Genomic DNA, 20,157 nt, shown 5'->3' with positions numbered 1-20,157 from the left:
CTCAACAATCATCCTGAATCCTCTAAGTTACTTCCTCAAAACAATGCACCAAAACTCACTAAACGGCACCACTAAACCCACTAAAGCATATCCTAGGCTCTCCTAGGTTCCCGACCTCACCCATCTCCCTGATGCTGAAGGACTCCCACCAATGTTAACTAGCTTCCACATGAATATAGTCAAATCCAACAAAGATCAGATAATCCTTCAAGTAAAAGACTCAACCCTAGAACGGTTGGACTCAAACAAGAGCTGCGCAATAGGGTCAAATTCATTACTCTGAGATTATTTAACTTGTGACACATGTGACTTAGCAAATTCACTTAGCACTAAATTCACATCACTAAGAGTCCCATATAGCACTAAGCAAACAACATTCAAACAATGGAAAAATCTAACCAGCATACACTAACCAAGGCATTTTATCCACTCATCTATAATCCATACTAGCATGCAATTCTAAAGCTCATACAATTAGGCATAAAAAGGCATCCCTACTATCATATAACACTGAGAAGATCCTTAGCGCTAATCTAGCATGAAATTCTCATAATCATAACATATATCATAATAAACATGCACTGGTATTCTGGGAACCACTTGCTTGAGTTCGGCCGATTGCACGTTTCACGCCCTTTATTTGAATTGATTTTTTTATTAAAATGTTCAGTTTATAAAAAATTTCACCAAACCCTTAGTTCGAGTCCATGCACACCTGAGAGTATACCTGAATCCCTCAAACCAAGGCTCTGATACCAACTTGTATCAACCTAAAAATCAAGGTTAAAATTTCATTTTTATTATAATCGAAACACTATTGTAACTTCATCCAAACATTGAAAAGCATTTCAAAATAAAACAATTATCAAAGTTCATTCCCAAAATCACATATTGAGGAAAACATGGGTGCATGCGTTACGATCAAGTCGGGCCCTTCCCTTTCGAACTGGAAGTACCTGAAACCATAAACAACAAACTGTAAGTACAAATCTTAGTGAGTTCCCCAAATACCAGATACCAAACATATCAAACGAGCCATACATATCATACATATTCAATCAATCAATAAAAGTGCTATGTGCCAACCATAGTCTTGTCGATATGCCACCAGCTGCCTCGTGGTCTTCCTTGCCAGGTCGGGGGTCAAAAACCTAGGTCTTACAGATAAGTGCCAGGATCCACCTCCGGGTCTTCCATGCAAGCATCACAAAGACAACTAGCATACAATCTATGCTACTTAACCAATTAACTGCCAGAGTTCAGACTTTAGTCTTGCATAAAATTTGCCAAGAGCCGCCTCCTGGTCTTTCATACAAACTGCCATGAGTTACCCCCGATCTTTCATACAAACTGCCTCCTGGTCTTTCAATACCAAAATAACACCGAATTAGCAATTGGGTTGCAAAATATGATCCATAATCAATACTAGGGGTAAAATGACCAATTTACGCCTGACCCAATATGAACCAAAACTGAGGCACAAGCCCATAACCAAAAAGGCCTGAACTACAACATCTATAAAAGCCCACTAATGGCCCAATTTACCAAATTGGGCCCAACCCCATATGGGCCTTATCCTAAAGCCTAATAATTCCTTAGCCAATAATAAATCTCAGTTGGCCTAAAAGGCCCAAAGAAACAAAGTGGACCAAGTATGTGAATCCCTAAACGTAACAAACCTAAAACCCATCTCGTACACTCAGCTACGTCGGGCGTACTCGACGAATGTTGGATCGCGACCAAAAGAAGGTACAATATCATCTATTACGCAAGACATAACCGAAACATCACCAAAACTCAAAATACATCTTAATCCTTTAAGTCCATGCATCAAAACCTCATACGACCTTCAAACTAAGCTCTTAATGCATAAAGTCTACAACTTTATGCATTTACATGACTCAATGGCACCGAAAAACCAATTTAATCCAATAAGACTCAACATAATCCAACTAGAACATGCATGGACCATTCTTAAGCATCAAGCAAGCATTTTTATGAACTAGAAACATCAGAAGAGGCAAGATCTATCACTCCAAGCTCTTGGAGTGGCTCATACTCACAAGGAGAAATTAATACCCTATAAAAACCCTTAATCTTGCCCTAAACTCAGCTAACACAATAAGAAGTCATGATGTGAACTTTTTGAATGAGCTGGAAATGAAGCCAAAAGTTTGGATCTAAACGTCCTCCTTTGAACTACAAGCTAGCACCAAACACCCTTTTCTTGGAAATGAGCAATAACACACTAAAAATCACACTTAGATCTCTCAAACACTCAAAATGAGATTAGGGTTTTCGAAATGAGGCTAGAACACAATGGAGGTTGAGAATGAAAGAGCCTTGAGCTCATAAAGATGTTTAAATAGTGCCCAAACCCCAAAAATTATAGTTTGGCACTCTGACCATTACGCTGGGCGTACTAACCCAAGCACGTGCCTTTTACTATGAACGTATGTGACTGAGACGCAAGCCTTTTCCAATAAGGGTCATTTCTGCCAAAATCTTCAAAATGCCATAACTTCCTCATCTTAGGTCCGTTCCAACGGACCTTATATCCATGGAATGATCGCGAGAAGCTCTATGCTTCTAACAACACACCCAGGCCTTAAAGCCTCTAAAGACACAACCGAACACTTGGATCACTTAAACCATAACACCCACACCCGAGAAGGGCCAAATTCTTTCTTTCCCAAGGCCCCAAGCCTCATGACCACTGAAGATTGGGCCGAAGCCCCGAATAAAGAAGCAAATCTGAAACCGAGTGTTACAACTGACTTTTACGCTTTGGCAACTTAAGTCCTCCTAAGTTCCTATGCATGGCTTTGATCCCTGACTTTTATGGTTTGACAACTTAAGTCCTCATAGGCTTCTATTGGCACCGAAATAGTTCATTTTCCTAAATCCATTACAGTTGCCACAATCAATGTTGCAAAACTCATTAGGCGTCCCCAGGGCGGCTGACTAGCCGCCTAGCGAGTATACGGTTTAGTCGGGGAGTACCCGAATAATTGGATTGGATAAATTATATGAAATTAGTTTTAAGAAAACTATATATAATAAATATAACAAGTTTATAAAAAATTATCACAAATTAGATGCATATCAATAACAATTATCGTTTTTTTTTCTTAAAAATTCAAAATTGTCGAGGTTTTTTTTTTTTTTTTTTTTTTTTTTTTTTTTTTTTTTTATCGATTTTGACCGACTCCAAATTTTTCCAATTCTTACCAAATTGGAGTTGATTTTGACTGATTTTGACCGATTTTTGACCGATTTCGAGTTTTTTGGCCGATTCATAATTAGGTGCCTCAGGCCCTACTCGATTCCGATTAATCTGACCTCTAAGTCAAGTTTTGCAACACTGGTCGTAACATGTGGCAAGTAAAATCCTAGTTAGCGACTAAACTCTATATGATAAACGACTACCATCGCTACTATGATAACAATGACGATGCCTATTAAATCATATCCAACCCACACCCAAATACCATTTTTCCCCATCTTTGAAGCCATTTATCTCCAACAGTACTCATTTTTCAAAAAATGGGGTTGAAGTTTTAGAAATTGGTTTGTATTACTCTTTTTTTATTTTATATCTTTCTACATTATTTTTGTCTACTAGTTATAATTTAAAATGTAATATTTAGTATTTGTAATATCCTATTTTATATTAAACTATAATAATTAGTAATAAATATAATGTTTAATGTTTATATATCGAACTGATATAAAAGTTAAATACATATTAAAATTTTGAAACAAAGTAACGTATTTTATAAAATTTACTATAGTTGAAATATTCTTACAAACTAGGTGTGAGACCCGTATATTACACGGGTTGATTTAAGAAAAGATTAAACATTAAAATGTAAACAAAAATATTTTTTTAATATACAACTTTAAAACAAGAAAGAAAGAAATGTATTTATTGCAATTTAATATCATATATATGATATTTAATAATTTACATATATAAGAGTATAACTTTAATTTTAAAAACTGAAACAAACCAAAAATTGAAAAATGGATAATATTTTTTCAAAAATACCACAAAATGATAAGTGTCAAAATTTATCAGAGATTGACATGTGACAAAAAAATCTTTATTTATTAAAGAAGATATTCTCACATAAATTATTATAGCAAAAACGATAGATTATATATTTATTACAAAACAATTAATAGAATGTTTAAGGTAAAAAATAGAATAGGATTGAAACAAAGATAAAAAGCTATTTACTTTTTTTTTTTTTTTGAAATAAAGGTGAAGAGTTTTTATATATGTTTTTTTAATTAACTTTAAGGGTCATATGTAATTATGTATTACCATTTCCATTTTAATAATGCTTAAAATAAAACAAATATATGAAAAATATAGATTTTTAAACCGGATTTAACTATTTCGGTTAAAATCGGGTTTTACATTTTTGAATTATTCTGCCCAATTTTGCCCCGAATAAAATCGATTACTAATTAACATGGGATTTGGTTTTGAAACCAGTCCATCCTAGTTTCAAAATCCGGAGTCGGACTCACCTGAGTCCACAGAATTAACTTGTGATTGAATGAATTAAGTCGATCTGATGGACTGTCTTTAACGCATTAGATATTGACTATTCGACTTCAATATCAATGTCCGGCGACCCGGCATTCATAGATTCACCGGCGGAATACTCCGAAGGATTGAGACGAAGGTGTCCGAACGAAAATCACTGTCTAGTCTCTACCAATTACTCAAAACAGCAATTATTTTTTTCCTTGAATTGCAACACTTTAAATAAAACTAGGATGTTGCGATCTAGATTCTGCTAAACAACCATCCGCAGAATGTCCACAGGTTATTATGTCTCCAACTCAGAAGTAGGGTTATTCACCAAATGTCATATATATATATATATATATATATATATATATATATATATATATATATATATATATATATATATATATATATATATATATATATATATATATATATATATATATATATATATATATATATATATATAATCACTCACGCGTTGCTTATATTTATATAACTGCATAATGCAGATACCACTTGTGTCAGGCTACTTTATTTTATAATTCAGTAAATTAGTACTTAAAACCAAGATGGGTAGATTATACATCCAATGAAACAACTTAATGTCTCGTCTCCTACTGAGAAATGTTGATACTGTAGTAGGACATAGAATAATGAGAAATGAGCTGTGTATATGGCACATGAATAATGAAAAATGTAGATGAATGGAAGATTAGCAGGCGTAGTCCCACCATTTACTCCAAGACTTTTTCTTCGCCCCATAAAACAGCGTAACGCTATTTTTGTTTTCCGTTGAAAATGAAGCTACACCTTAAGTTAGGTTTCAGCACAAAACATGAATCGCATCAGATCTAGATTAATTAGTCTCAAAGAATCTATACAGAGTTTCCTCAGGTTGCAATGTCTCCCAACTCCCAACCCTACCATCCACCAAAGGTCATTTATTCATGTAATCACTCGTGCATTGGGTATACATATAGATATATATATATATATATATATAAATATTTATGGATGATACAATGCAATGCCAGTTGTGATTTGTATCATTGTATTATAGTTAAATTAATTCAGCAAATCAAAACTCAGATCATGCAATATTAATTAAGGCATGTGAATGCTGGAATATAGGGGATAGAATAATGAAAAATGAGCTTTAATTATGGAAGGAAGGGAGACAATTATACATGGCCACGTAATCAAATTTAATTCATGATCACATTACAATTCAACAGCAAACTCCAACTATTTATACCATGTTTGTAACCAGAGGAAACACAATAAACTGAAATCTTATTCTCATTTTTTAGTTCTTAGAAACAGATGGCTTCTATTTCTTCAAACATAACACCCCATAGTCATGTCAGGTCCATCAGCTTACCATCTACATCAGACCAGCAATCCGTATTCAATGAGTTTTACAGATTTCAAGCTTCACAAGAAACCACCACATCTTGTTCATCATCATCATTTGTAGGCGATAAACTAAATCGTCTGAATGATATGTATGAGTCCATTCAACCATTCCTTTCATTTCCATCTACTAAACAATCTTTAGCCCAAGGGTGCCACAAAGAACAGCTAAACAAGTTTTTAGATGAACTTCTTGGGCTTTTGGATCTGTGTAGCACCACCAAGGATGCCTTGTTAATATCGGTGGATAATGCCAAAGAACTCCAGTCAGTGATTCGACGCAAAAAAGGCAATAATCATGGGCTGACATCCTCATTTGAGGCCTATCTGTCACAGAGGAGAAAAGTGAAGAAGGTCCTTTGTAAAACGTTGTCAGGTTTGCAGAAGCATTGTTCTTCTTCAGTCAAGGAAGGCCAGAGAACAAAATCAGACATCAATATGTTGAAGGAAATGAGAGTAAACACAATGGAAGTGTTTGAGTCCTTGTTGACTTTCATTCTTGGATCAAATACACAGTCAAAACCGAAAGGCTGGTCTTTGGTGTCGAAGATGATAGGCAACCAGCATGCACAGTGTCATCAAACACTAGAAGAAACTGAAGTTAAGAAGGTGGATCATGAAGTACACTCTCTAATCACCTACAAGAAAACAAAATCAGATTACTTAGTTTTAGACCATATACAAGAAGGGTTAGCAGAAATGGAATTTAGCCTCCTAGATCTCAGTGAACAAGTAGAATGCCTTTTCAAACACTTGATCAAAACAAGAGTGTCAGTTCTAAATATCCTTAATTGCTAGAAAAAATCGACAGCTCCATTATTTAGTGATGTACATATGATATTTTAATGGTTACAATTTTCTTATGACTGATATACTATTCAAAAAAATTATAGAAAACTAAGGTGCACTACAATAAAAAAGGAAATTAGTGGCAACAAAAGTCACCCGTAAAAAGTCGCCGCTATTATTCTATCGTTATTGCTAAAAATGTCGCCGGGGTAAAAAGACCTCGGCGTACGCTAAGCGGCTATTGGATTAGGTGTCTAAACTCATAACTGTAATTGATATATACTTGAATTGATAGTAGCATAGTCCTTGTGAGTTGCCATCACAACTAACAACTAGACATGATGACTTTTGGAGAGAGTGGTTGAAGTTATTATTTCATTAACAAATTGAAATAAATTACTTGTTAACATATTATGAAAATATTATATTAATTAGAAATACTAATACTTAATTAATATTTAATCATAAATTAATTGAAATTAATTTTGTGATTAAAAGAATTAATTAAAAGTGCAGGAGCTAAGTTGAATTGTTCAATAATTGAACAATAGGTTCCAGAACCTTCCTACGGAAGGAGGTGGATTGTTTTAGATGGATAATCTAGGATTTCTAGATTATCACATGTGGATAATTAAGGAGGTGAATATAATTACCAAATTTAAATTAATAATATAATATTCAAATTAGGGTTATCCAATGTATCCTATCTGCACTATAAATAGACCCTTAAGCCTTAGGAATTTCGGTTAACTAAATCCCTAGAAGGGTAGCCGAAATTCTCAAGCTTCTTCCCCTCTCTCCTATCTTATTATCTTGTTTGTAGTGGGTGTGAACCACTAAAGGCGTGACACTTGTGACGCTTGCTCTCAAGGTGTCAAGAAGATTAAGATATCATAGTTATTGCTATATAACAATCAAGGTATGTTTTCTTAACCCGATTTTATTGATTTCGAAAATATACTAGTAGTCTTAGGTGGCGTCTGGTTCACATAATGTTTTTGAAGGAATTGGAATATGTTAAGGAATTGAAATCTGTCAGGAATTGCAATCCAATTCCATATGTTGTTTGGTTGGTAGGAATGAAATTTCAATTGAATTCCATATCATGTTTGGTTGGCAGAAAATGAAATTGTAAATGATGGTGATGGTGGCAGTGATGTTGACTGCGACAATAATGGTGATGATAACGACAAAGGTGATCGTGGGTAGTGGCGAAGGTGATGAAGGTGGTGGCGGTAGTAATTGTGATGGTGGCGGTCATGAGTAGTGACGGAGGTGGTGGGTGGTGTAGTGGTGGAGGTGGCAATGGTGGAAGTGACGGTAGTGGTGATGAAGGTGGTGGTGGCGGAGGTGATGGTGGCAATGATGGTATGGGCGAGGTGGTAATGATGTTGGCGACAAAAGGGCTTCATGTGTAGTGTTAAAAGTAAAATGGGTAATATGGTAACATTCAACATTTTCACTTGAAAAGAATTTTAATTCCTTAAGTTTGGATGAAATTTATTTTCCCTTGTTGGAAGGAAACTTTGACTCATTTAGGAATCCAATTTCTTTTAAAAGCTTGAACCAAACAAAGGAAAGTGGTGGAATTAGATTCTAATTCCTTCTAATTCCAATGGATTCCAACGAACCAAACGACACGTTAGGGTTTTCCATTTGATGTTCAAAAGTTATATGTTAAATTAGAGAAAATATAAATCAATAATTAGGGTTGAATGCACACATATGTTTTTGTTTGTTATGCTCAAAACCCATCATTTACATGGGTTAAAATATATCCCTAGGGCTTGGTCCACTGATATATATATATATATATATATATATATATATATATATATATATATATATATATATATATATATATATATATATATATATATATATATATTGTGTGATCCTAACTCTCTCTCTCTCTCTCTCTCTCTCTCTATATATATATATATATATATATATATATATATATATATATATATATATATATATATATATATATATATATAGAAAGAGAGAGAGAGAGAGAGAGAGTTAGGATCATATATAATCATCAAATATTGTGTGAATGTATAACTAAATCTAGACCAATCATCTAATAATGGTAATAGTAATTTTAATTTTAAATAATTATGGTAAAAAATTGCAATTAATAACCGTATAATATAGATATATTAATACCATTAAAATAGGATATCAGTTTCATTAATCATCTTTGTTCTACCCCATCGACATCAAACTTCGAGTCTCCAAGCATTTCTCGCTTTGAAAAATCAAGCACCCAAAAGGACATAAGATTGCTTTCGACCAACAAATGCCACAAACACCTGTTGCCGTTTCAACCCCCATTCGCCGCCTTCATCGTCGATGCCTACAGCCAACGAAGATAGGTACGACCTCTCTCGATCTTTGGTTTTCTTTCTTTTCGAGTTTTGCAATTTAGGGCACTCTGCACCAAATATGGTTCGACCTTTAATCTACGATTTAACTCTCGAAAATTGTGAATTTTTGTTCATTCCTCTGGATTGTAGGACACTCGACCACATAGAATTGTTCTAGATATGCAAAATCAAGTTTATGCATCATAATTTTGGTTCATCTTATGTTGAATTACTTGCATTTCTGTTTCAATCTTTTGCATTCGTAATTCAAAATCATGATTTAATCATTCTTTTATATGTTTCGTTTACCGCTCATTGGAAAAATTGTCTTTTTGATGTATAATTGATGAAATTGAAAAAAAAAATTAAATTAATACTATAGAAAGACGATCAAATGTTATAGGAAAAGAAGTGCCCCATGGATGTCTTTTAAAGGTTATTACTCTCATCATTTACAAATATCATTTAAAATGCTTACAAATAAAAGTAGAGGACTTAATATGGATTGATTTTTTTTGGCTAGCTAGTCTTAGGAATATATTTGTATAGTTGTAGTTAAAACCTCCCACCTGAAGCCAAATTGCCAACTAAAAAATGTTTTGATTCAAAAACCCAAAATGCCCTGAAAAGGAGAGTTCAATTATATAAGTTATATAAGTAAGAACATCAAGTGATTTGGAAATTTGAATATTAGAAAAAAAACATATAATGAATTAGATGACATCTTTTATACTCCAAATGGTTTTAATGATAAGAATTGCTGCTATGAACTTGTTTTTGTCCACTGTTGACTTCGACATTTGTTTGGTTCACAATTCCCATATGTAGCTAGCAATTGAATATTTAACTCTACATTATTCCAGTTTTTCTTTTTTTATTTGCGGAAGCTTGTATTGGGAAAAAGGAAATGTTAGGGGTTAACTAGTTTTTTATTGTTAGTAATAACAATTGTCCATTAACATTTAGCATCAGAAAAAAAGAAAAAAAATGTTATTTGTTAACTAATTTTGATAGAATAGATATTCTTGTGTTCTTCCACTCACGAACACAAAAAGATATTTTTTCCTCTCTTTTCTTTTTGACTATTTTGCTTTGGTATGTTCTTTGAGCATTATTTTTATTGACATTTAAGTATTATGTAATTGCATCTTTAGATATTTATATCTCACTTTTTTATTTCTGTACATAATAAAAACAGGAAAATAAGATGTTAACTGTGATGTAGGGTATTCTTCAAGAATGAAATACTAAAACCAATGTATTCTTTAAGAACGAAAGGCTGGAAAAAAGAGGACGGGTGGTTCAAGAATACTACAGATAGCGTTGGTTGGTCAAAGATTAATGGAGATAATGAAAAGCAATGAACATAAGAATAGAATGTAGGGTTTTTGTTTTTTTAGCCTTTTGACAAAAAGAATGTGCTATATATTCTTCATGAATATTTATTTCACTATTTCAAGAATGTTGGTTATGCACTAGGAATTAATGTCTTATTATTCAAGAATATTAAATTATTCTTGAAGAATGTGAATTATAACATCTAATTAATGTCTTATTCTACAAGAATTTCTTACAAAAATATCATTCATAATGATTCTTATTAGTAAGCAAGGAGTTTTAATTAATAAATTGATTCTTGACGATTTTCATGATATATAAAAAGTTTTACTTTTAAAAAAATTTGATTCTTAATGTTGTATCGACCCTAGGAATTGTTAAAAGATTGTAATTCATAAGCATAAGAATGATAAAAAATAAGCAATTGTTCTATGATCAAGAAAAATTAAATATTATAAGTGGTGAAAAAAAATTACCCAATTCTTAAAGAATGGAAAAAATCAAATATTATAGGTGGTGAAAAAAGAAAACATAATTATTAAAGAATGAAATATGTTTCATGTTTTTTTAGTACGCTGTAAAAAACGATTACACTACATAAATAAAAAATTTAAATTTAAATTTAAATTGATATCCCAAAAAAATTCACCTTCCATTTATACTTTTTAACCATTATTACAATTAATTAAACACAATTTTATAGTAAATGTTACCACATGTTAATTGTTGAATTAGTATCTAAGTCCATAACTGTTTTGATATGTACTTAACCCGATGGTGCATGGTTCTTTTGGGTTGCATTCACCAAAGCAACTTGATAGGATGAATTATGGAGAGAGAGGATTAATTATGATTTATTAATATATTATGAGAATAATATATTAAAGGAGAAATCATATTGTTTAATTAATATTAGTCAAGAATTAATAAGAATTAACTTTGTGGCTAAAAGACATTAATTAAACTTAAGAGACTAGAACTTTCAATTGTATGATAAGTTGAATGTTGGGCTAATGGACTCCATATTAGAGGGGCAGACAAATTCTATGGGGAAACCCATTAGAAATCGTCCTAGGCCTCTAAGGAGGGAGTTCATGGGTTGCTTAGGACCTAAGCATCCAAATTAGGGTTTCTTTGTTAGATAACCCTTATAGCCTCACTATTTAAAGATCCCCAGAGCACCAAAAACGTGTGGAAGTAACTCCTTAGGTTTTTGGACGTTCTTGGGCAGCCTTCTCTCTTATCATTCTTCATCCTCTTGCTCTTGGAGTTTGTGAGCCATTAGAGGAGTGACACTTGTGACTCTAAGCTTTCTAAAGCCATTATAAGGAGGATTTGAGATTGTTATTGCTACATAACAATCAAGGTAAGATCTAAAAACCCTTTCACATGTTAATATGATGAAGTGTATGCTAGAACTAGGGTTTAAAGTCATGGATGAACTGCATGTACAATAGAGAAACCTAGATCCAAGCATTAGGGTTGCATGAGCACATAGGATGTTCTTATGGTGAAAACCCATCATTAATAACATGTGCCTTCATATCTCAACCATTCATTTCTTTTAATTCAATAGACCATAATTAGTTATACATTCATACAATATTTGAAGTTCACATTTGATCCTAACCCTATATATATATATATATATATATATATATATATATATATATATATATATATATATATAGAGAGAGAGAGAGAGAGTTATGTTCAAATGTTTTTACAAAGTATTGTGTGCCTAAATGCACCAATGAGAATTCAAGAAATAATAAACAATTAAATAAATCATTTAAGGGTATTTTGGATATTTTATACTTTTAATTAAGAAAATCATTTAATTGAATCTTGCAATTAAGGAAATAGAATAAGTATATTTGACCTAGCCTCTCGCTTAAATCCTGTCTAATAAAACCTCCAGAATTCTCAAACCCTTTTCACTCCTAGTTCACCAACCGGAAGATGTGAAGGAAGGCAGTCAACGGTTCTTCGTTCCTCTCCCGTCATTGGCAGCAAAGAAGATCAAGGGGAAGATTTCATGGAATCGATATTTTCCTCCTCATCCTCCTTCGAATCGGTGAATCACTGGAGGTGCTTCCCGATTTCTGATTCCAATCTCGAGTCATTTGTCATCAAAATCGATTCCAATCTTATTAATTGATTTTGTGTTTGAACTAAATCAATCTGTTGAACAGAAATCGGGGAAAAGCAATAGCATCAGATGGCGGTGAGGAGGTGCTCGGTGCCTGTTGTGGAGTCTGCAAAACGAGGTGAAAACAAAGGCAACAAGGGATTTTAGGTCGTCAACGACACTACCAAGAAACTGAATTGGTATGCTCTTGTACTAATCATAACATGTTTTTTTAGTTGTATCTCCAGTTCTTGACCACCAAGAAACTGAATTGATAAGACTCACACTAATTTTTTTTGAAGAAATTGAAGAAGCACACCAAGTGTTCGATAAAATGCATAGTTGAAATCTAGGTTTTTTTTACTGGTTCTGGTCATGTTATTTGGTGTAAAAATAAACCATTTGTTAATTGTTAGTAAGAATTTCAATTCGAATCCACATACTTGTGTAAATGAATTTCAATGTCTGCCACATTCTATTAGAATGGTTAATTGTTTATATGCATTATGATAGAATTTTGGTTAATTGTTTATATGTATTTTGATAGAATTTCAATGTCTGCGACATTCTATTAGAATGGTTGTATTGTGTACTTCAGAATTTATAGTATGTTTTTTTTTAGTTACAGCTTAAATGAATCATTCTTGTAGAATGTCTTTTAGAATGATGTTAGTAACAATCATCAATTTGATGCCTATTATTCGCAAAAGATTTTTAAAAGAATGTTATTTAAGTGCATTTTGTAATGTTTTCTGTCAGAATTTATTTATATAAATGTATTCTGTTAGAATGTTTTTACGAATGTTTGTTAACTAGTATATTTGTTTAACGGGTAATACTAACGAGTAATGTATCTTCTTCTTTCAGAATTGCATAGAGAAGGAATTCAATATTGATTATACAAGAAAAATATTTGGAATCGAGTTCAACAACAAGTATATATTCGAAGATCAAGTGGATTATACGGACCACTGAAGAAGATCAAGTGTATTTGTTCAATAATTGTATATTCAAGAATGCTATTTTTTAAGAATTTTATTCATCTTTAATGATATTCTTTTAGAATATGTATAACTATTTTAAATGTATAAGGATATTAGTCTGTAAGAATATGAATGAATTTGTTTTTTATTTCTCAAATCAAATATCTGCATTGGAAATATATTCTGCAAGAATAAAATCGAAAATATATTTACTAGTTTATGGTTGACATTCTGTCATTCTAACAAAATAATATTTTATTAGAATAAAATTCTGAAAGAGCATCATTCTAACAAAAAATATTCTGACAGAATAAAATTGGTAAAAAATTGAAATTGAATTAATTAAAAAATTCAGATTTTTTTTAAATTAGGAGAATTAATCATCCCTAAAAATCCGAAAATTTCCTTTTATAAATGTAGTTAATTGTCTAAAATACTCTTTTGCTTAAAATTGTGTGATTATATGCTACATGTTACCCCATTGTAATATCATACACTCTCAAATCATGTCCATTGATTAATTCCATCCATTGGTCCAGATCTGTGCATTCTGACACACAATACTTAGTAAAAACAAAATAACCTAACCCTATATATATATATATATATATATATATATATATATATATATATATATATATATATATATATATATATATATATATATATATATAGTATGTGGTATTTTGGGGAACTCAATAACCTTTATGTTTACAATTTTAAGTTTATATATTGCAGATCTTTTTCGAAGTTTGGGAAGAACAAGACATGATTGCATTGCATTTGTTGTTATGTTTTCAAGATGTTCCACATTATGATATTAATACTTTGATTTATGTTTTTGAAATAATTGAATATTTGCTTTTATGAATGAATAACATTGTTTCCTTTAATTTTAAAAATAAATAAATTGGTATGTAATTTGGGACGTTACATCATTTTTAAAAGTCGTCTTTATAGGGTCAATCCTTGTAGTGAGTAGATTGTTAACTAATAATTCCCTTAAAGCTAATGGTGTATCTTTACATGACTCTAAGGCCATCCAGTACACTCCCTACACAAGTTGGGGTGGGTTTCTTCCAGCTGGCAGTTAAACACCACATCGGAAGACATAGCTTGATGTACTCCCCACGATTGTGGAGAAGAGAGTTGTAAGAGAGAAAAAGAGAGGGGAAGAAATAAGAAGAAAGATGATTGGATTTGGTCCTTCATGTTGTATTGGAATTGGAATGAAAAGCCCACACTCATGCCACCACGACACCCCCAAGGTGGTGTTAATAGTGGTGGTGTCATGTCACGCTTGCAATAAGAGGGTCGTGATATGTATAATTGTTTTCCTAAGAAAAGAAAACCCATTAAAATAAATAAAAGAGTTGAAAGAATATGTATTATCACTATTGATATGCTAGGTACTAGAATTTAATTGTATGATTTACTTTTATTATTAGGGAAAACTACAATAAAGTCCCTACATATTGTCCTCATAATCGATTTAGTCCCTATATATTTTTTTTATTCAATTAAGTCCCAAATACCGGTAATCGTATTCAATTTAACCCTTTGACCCGGTCAACAGGTCATCCAACTTTCAAAAATTACATTTTTGGCCCAGATTTCAAAATTTATTACAAATTTAGTCCAAAATTTACACTTTTGGCCCGAATTTTATATTTTTTTACAAATTTGGTCCAAACTTTACCTTTTTTGCCCAAATTTTATAATTTCATTATGAATTCATCCTACTTTTAGTTTTTTTACAACTTTTTTTTTTCAAAAAATTGTTTCTAATATGTTTTTTCTTTATAAAATCATATTTATACAAAAAAAAATGTATTTTCACATAAAAATATTATATTTTCTATATAAAAACTTTTTTTAAAAAGTTTTTTGTATATGAAATATCTAGTTATAAAAATATGTATTTATTTAGTATATAAATATATATAAATTTGTTTTTATAAAAAAATATATACAAACACCTATCACCTTTATATATATATATATATATATATATATATATATATATATATATATATATATATATATATATATATATATATATATATATATGCACACAAATAGGTGTGTATCTATATTTTTTTATAAAATCGTGTTTGTTTATTTTTTTTTTTATAAAAACGTGTTTGAATAATTTTTTTATATAATATGTGTTCGTATACATTTTATAAAAACGTGCTTGAATAAGTTTTTATATAATACGTGTTTGTATATATTTTACAAAATTGTGTTTGTATACATTTTATAAAATGTATACAAACATGTATTATATAAAAAAATATTCAAACACGTTTTTATAAAAAAAATATAAAAAAACACGATTTTACAAAAAAAAAAATATAGATAAAATAGGTGTTTGTATACATTTTTTTTAAAATACATTTTTGTATACATTTTTTTATAAAAACGGATTTCTACATATTTATATACTTAATAAATACTTATTTTTATAACTAAATATTTCATATACAAAAATCTTTTTCAAGAAAGTTTTTATATATAAAATATAAGATTTTTATATCAAAATACGTTTTTTTTTGTATGAATATGATGTTATAAAGAAAAAACATATTTCAAACAATTCTTTGAGAAAAAAAGTTGTAAAAAAACTAAAGTTAGGATGAATTCATAATAAAATTCTAAAATTTGGGCAAAAAGGGTAAAGTGTGGACCAAATTTGTAACAAAGTTTAAAATTTAGGCCAAAAGTGTAAATTTTGGATCAAATTTGTAATAAATTTTGAAATCTGGAGCAAAAATGTAATTTTTGAAAGTTAGATGACCTGTTGACCGGGTCAAAGGGTTAAATTGAATACGATTACCGGTATTTGGGATTTAATTGAATAAAAAAAATATATAGGGACTAAATCGATTATGAGGCCAATATGTAGGAACTTTATTGCGGTTTTCCCTTATTATTAATTTGTTATCATGTATTATTAGTTTAGTTGTATTTGCTTTTTCATAAACTAATCATTTGCTTAACAATTACTCCCTCCATCCCAATATTATTGTCCACAGACAAAAAACACACAGATTAAGAAAAACATTAATTACCACTAACTTTATATAATAAAATGACAGTTTTGTCCTTACTTTGCATTTAATGTTCAATTAAATGTTTAGTTGGTTAAGTAATAATGAGGAGGTATTTTGGTAAAAATGTTATTTATTTTTAGAAGTTGACTATTATTTTGAAACAAATCAAAAAAGAAATATGGACTATAATATTGGGACGGAAGGAGTATTATTCTGCTACTTTCTCTTGGTACAAGAAATAGGTAATTTTCAACAATAAACCTCATTAAAACAAAGTTTTTTTCTTCATTTTCAACGGACCTCGTTAAATTGAGCTCATTTTCAACTAGTTTCATTAAAACCAGATTACACAATAAATTGAAAGATGATTTTTTTTATAAAGCTCATTTTCAATTAGTCTCATTAAACCAGATTACACAATAAAATGAAAGATGATTTTTTTTTTTTTTTTTTTATAAATCTTTGTTTTGTACTTCACGGGAACATGACCAAAATATTAATTTAGTCCCAATTTCGTAAGATTTAAAAAATAATGCTAATGATCAAACAGGTTCCATTCCGATGAATGGTGCAAGAATATTTTATATTAGTTTCCTTGTGTACACTTTTCTTTATGTCACGACAATAAACCAAATTACATTTGTTTGTATGGTAATTTTTTTTTTTCTTTTTGAAAATTTCATGGCCATGATAACTAGCTATACTTTTATTCCGCCCCTAGTTAAATATAAAGTTTACAGTCAAGATAGCCATTCTTATCCTTATATTATTTAAATCAACAAATTCATCTATGATTAATATATCTCCTACTCAAAACGCTCACATGCCACCCAATGATATCTGGGCAATATATCTCCTCTCTAATAAATATATTTTATTTATTTATTTATTTATTTGTCATATTCTCATTCAATTTACCAATTGTCATTTTATGGTTATTTTGAATTATTTTTTTAACATGTTATTTTATGAGGTTTTTTTTTTCTTATTTTATTAAATATCATAATATTTTAATGTAATAATTATAATAAATGTACTAATAAACGGATATTAATTTCATTAATAAAATTACTTTTTAATTTCAAAATTTTCAAAATTAAAACTTATTAATTTCTTTTATTTATTTAAATTATTTTTTAAAATTAATTGATAATAAATATTTTTTTATAAATTCAAAGTTTTTAAATATTTTGACATTTATAGTTATTATTATTATTTTTTTAAATTAGTTCCTATTAGTATACATTTAACTCTCACTATGCGCATGCCACATGTTTTATCTGTGCATGGGCACCCCTACCCACAAGCACACATAAACAAATTTATAATTTTTTTTAAACGGCAAGACTATGGTACTTCTAATCTAATACTAATCACCTTCTATGTTTTCTAATGAGACTTGAATCCATGACTCTCTAATCAAACTTACACATGGCTGTATCATTCTTACCATCGATGATAGTGGTTTTGGTGTATTAAAGATATGGATAATCAATACATATAGCAGATGAATGGCAGCCAGGATTCCAGGTTTCATAAAGATAAACGGGCGCAGTGCCACCAGGCTTCTGATAGCTTTTTGTCTGGTTGTGGAGGGAGTTGTCTACATGCATTAAAACTATGTATTCATTCAAGACTTTATCTTCGACCAGAAAACAAGCTAATGTTAGTTTTTTACTTGAAAGTGATGCAACACCTTATATTAAGTTCAGGACAAAATTACGATCGTGGTATCTAGATTCTTTCTCAAGCAGTCTTAATTTACATATACAGGTAACCATGTCTCCAACTCAGGGGCAACCATTTACCAAATTTCATTTATTTATGTAATCACTCGTGCATTGGGTGCGCGTATATATAAATATTTATGAATGAAATAATGTAGATGCCACTTCATGTATCGGAGTATTTTATTTTAATTAATTCAGCGCAAATCAATACCCAGATCATGCAACGAAAGAAACAAGTTGTGCCATTCGTGTTGTATTACAATAGAACATAGAATAATGGGAAATGAGCTGTGGAATATGGGTGAGCAACAACCAAATCTGATTCAGGATCACATTAACATTAACACACTCCAACTATAACTATATTATGAAGTTTGTAAACAGAGGATACAGACAATAAACTGATAGTAATTTCTTAGCTTTCGCTTCTCAGAAACAGATGGCTGCTATTTCTTCAAACATAAAACCCCATAGTCATGGCCGATCCATCAGCTTACCTTCTACATTAGACAAGCACCACGTATTCAATGAGTTATACAGATCTCACACTTCTCAAGATGCCACCACATCGTGTTCATCATCATCACTGATAGGCGAGAAGCTAAATTGTCTGAATGATATGTATGAATCCATTCAGCCGTTCCTTACACTGCCATCAACTCAACATTCTTTATCACACGGGTGCCTTAAAGAACAGCTGAACAAGTTTTTGGACGAACTTATTGGGCTTTTGGATCTGTGTAGCACAACCAAGGATGCCTTATCTACATCTACGGCCTATGCCAAAGATCTCCAGTCTGTTCTACGGCGTAAAAGAGGCGATGTCCATGGGTTAACTTCCTCAGTCGAGGACTATCTATCTAACAGGAGAAAAGTAAACAAGGCTGCTTATAAAGCATTGTTAGGTTTGCAGAAGCATTATGGTTCTTCAACATCAAACGTTAATGTATTGAAGGAAATGAGATCAAACACTTTGGCAGTGTTTGAGTCGTTGTTGGCGTTTATTCTTGGATCAAACACACCATCAAGGCCAAAAGGCTCGTTTTTAGTCTCGAAAATGCATCATATAGGCGGCAAGCGTGCGCAGTGTGTTCAAACAGTAAAAGAAAGTGTCGTTCAGAAGGTACATGATGACCTACACACCTTAATAAGAAACAAGAACATAAAATCAGACAGACTAGTTCTTGAGGGTATAAAAAAAGGGCTAGCAGAAATGGAATTCAGCCTCGGAGATCTAATTGACCAATTAGAAGGCCTTTGCAGATGCTTGATCAAAACTAGAGTGTCAATTCTAAATATCATCAACTGTTAGCAATATGTTAACTATCTGTAATGTAGTCATGTAAATAACTTTTTATTTCTAACACATTTTGTAAACATTGAAATACTTTTTTGTGTATATCATGGAGTATAGGCTTCAAGTGATTAATAACGGTCTTCGATTTGTATGCATTTGATATGTTCATTACATGTTTATCTCTAAAAGCAACCACTATGGTGTGTTTGTAGAAAACGTGGACCGATCCATTGAATTTTCTCCGGAAAGTTGGATTCAGATTTTTTTCCAAGTTGGCATTGTAAATTAGGTAAACTCCTGGCCATATTCTCATTAGACTATGTCTACAAATACAAGGTTACAAACAGAATCCGGATAATCAAGGGATTGATAAATGGATAAAGATATAATCAAATTGATATACATTCCATATTTAGATTGGCTACTAGCCCCAATAATTTGAGTGAGAGGTGAACCGACAAACGAATTGGATTTGAAGCCGAGGAACAACTCTCGGGGAAGG

At 31.1% G+C, this 20,157-nt stretch overlaps 2 protein-coding genes across 2 annotated transcripts; both read left to right on the top strand.

The window, feature by feature from the left end:
- Positions 1 to 5,869: 5,869 nt before the first annotated feature.
- LOC111899713 (uncharacterized) lies at positions 5,870 to 7,957 on the top strand. Its single transcript, XM_023895566.1, has 2 exons — positions 5,870 to 6,683; positions 7,869 to 7,957. Exons 1-2 carry the CDS (start codon positions 5,870 to 5,872, stop codon positions 7,955 to 7,957), a joined length of 903 nt encoding a protein of 300 aa, XP_023751334.1.
- Positions 7,958 to 18,728: 10,771 nt separating this feature from the next.
- Positions 18,729 to 19,793, top strand: LOC111899714 (uncharacterized). Its single transcript, XM_023895567.2, has one exon. The coding sequence runs from the start codon at positions 18,798 to 18,800 to the stop codon at positions 19,668 to 19,670; it is 873 nt and encodes a 290-aa protein (XP_023751335.1). The 5' UTR covers positions 18,729 to 18,797; the 3' UTR covers positions 19,671 to 19,793.
- The last annotated feature ends 364 nt before the right edge of the window (positions 19,794 to 20,157 follow it).

The sequence above is a fragment of the Lactuca sativa genome, chromosome 4 (assembly GCF_002870075.4).
Source record: "Lactuca sativa cultivar Salinas chromosome 4, Lsat_Salinas_v11, whole genome shotgun sequence".
NCBI lineage: Eukaryota > Viridiplantae > Streptophyta > Magnoliopsida > Asterales > Asteraceae > Lactuca > Lactuca sativa.
The sequence above is the reverse complement of the archived record's forward strand: the minus strand, read 5'-3'. Positions and strand labels throughout refer to the sequence as shown.

What these genes read in the sequence shown, in the direction of transcription:
- LOC111899713 (XM_023895566.1), top strand. Translation starts at nt 5,870, where the DNA reads ATGGCTTCTATTTCTTCAAACATAACACCCCATAGTCATGTCAGGTCC. An exon ending in ATTTAGCCTCCTAGATCTCA is followed by an intron (nt 6,684 to 7,868) that starts GTGAACAAGTAG and finishes TTTGGTTGGCAG; the next exon opens with AAAATGAAATTGTAAATGAT.
- LOC111899714 (XM_023895567.2), top strand. Translation starts at nt 18,798, where the DNA reads ATGGCTGCTATTTCTTCAAACATAAAACCCCATAGTCATGGCCGATCC.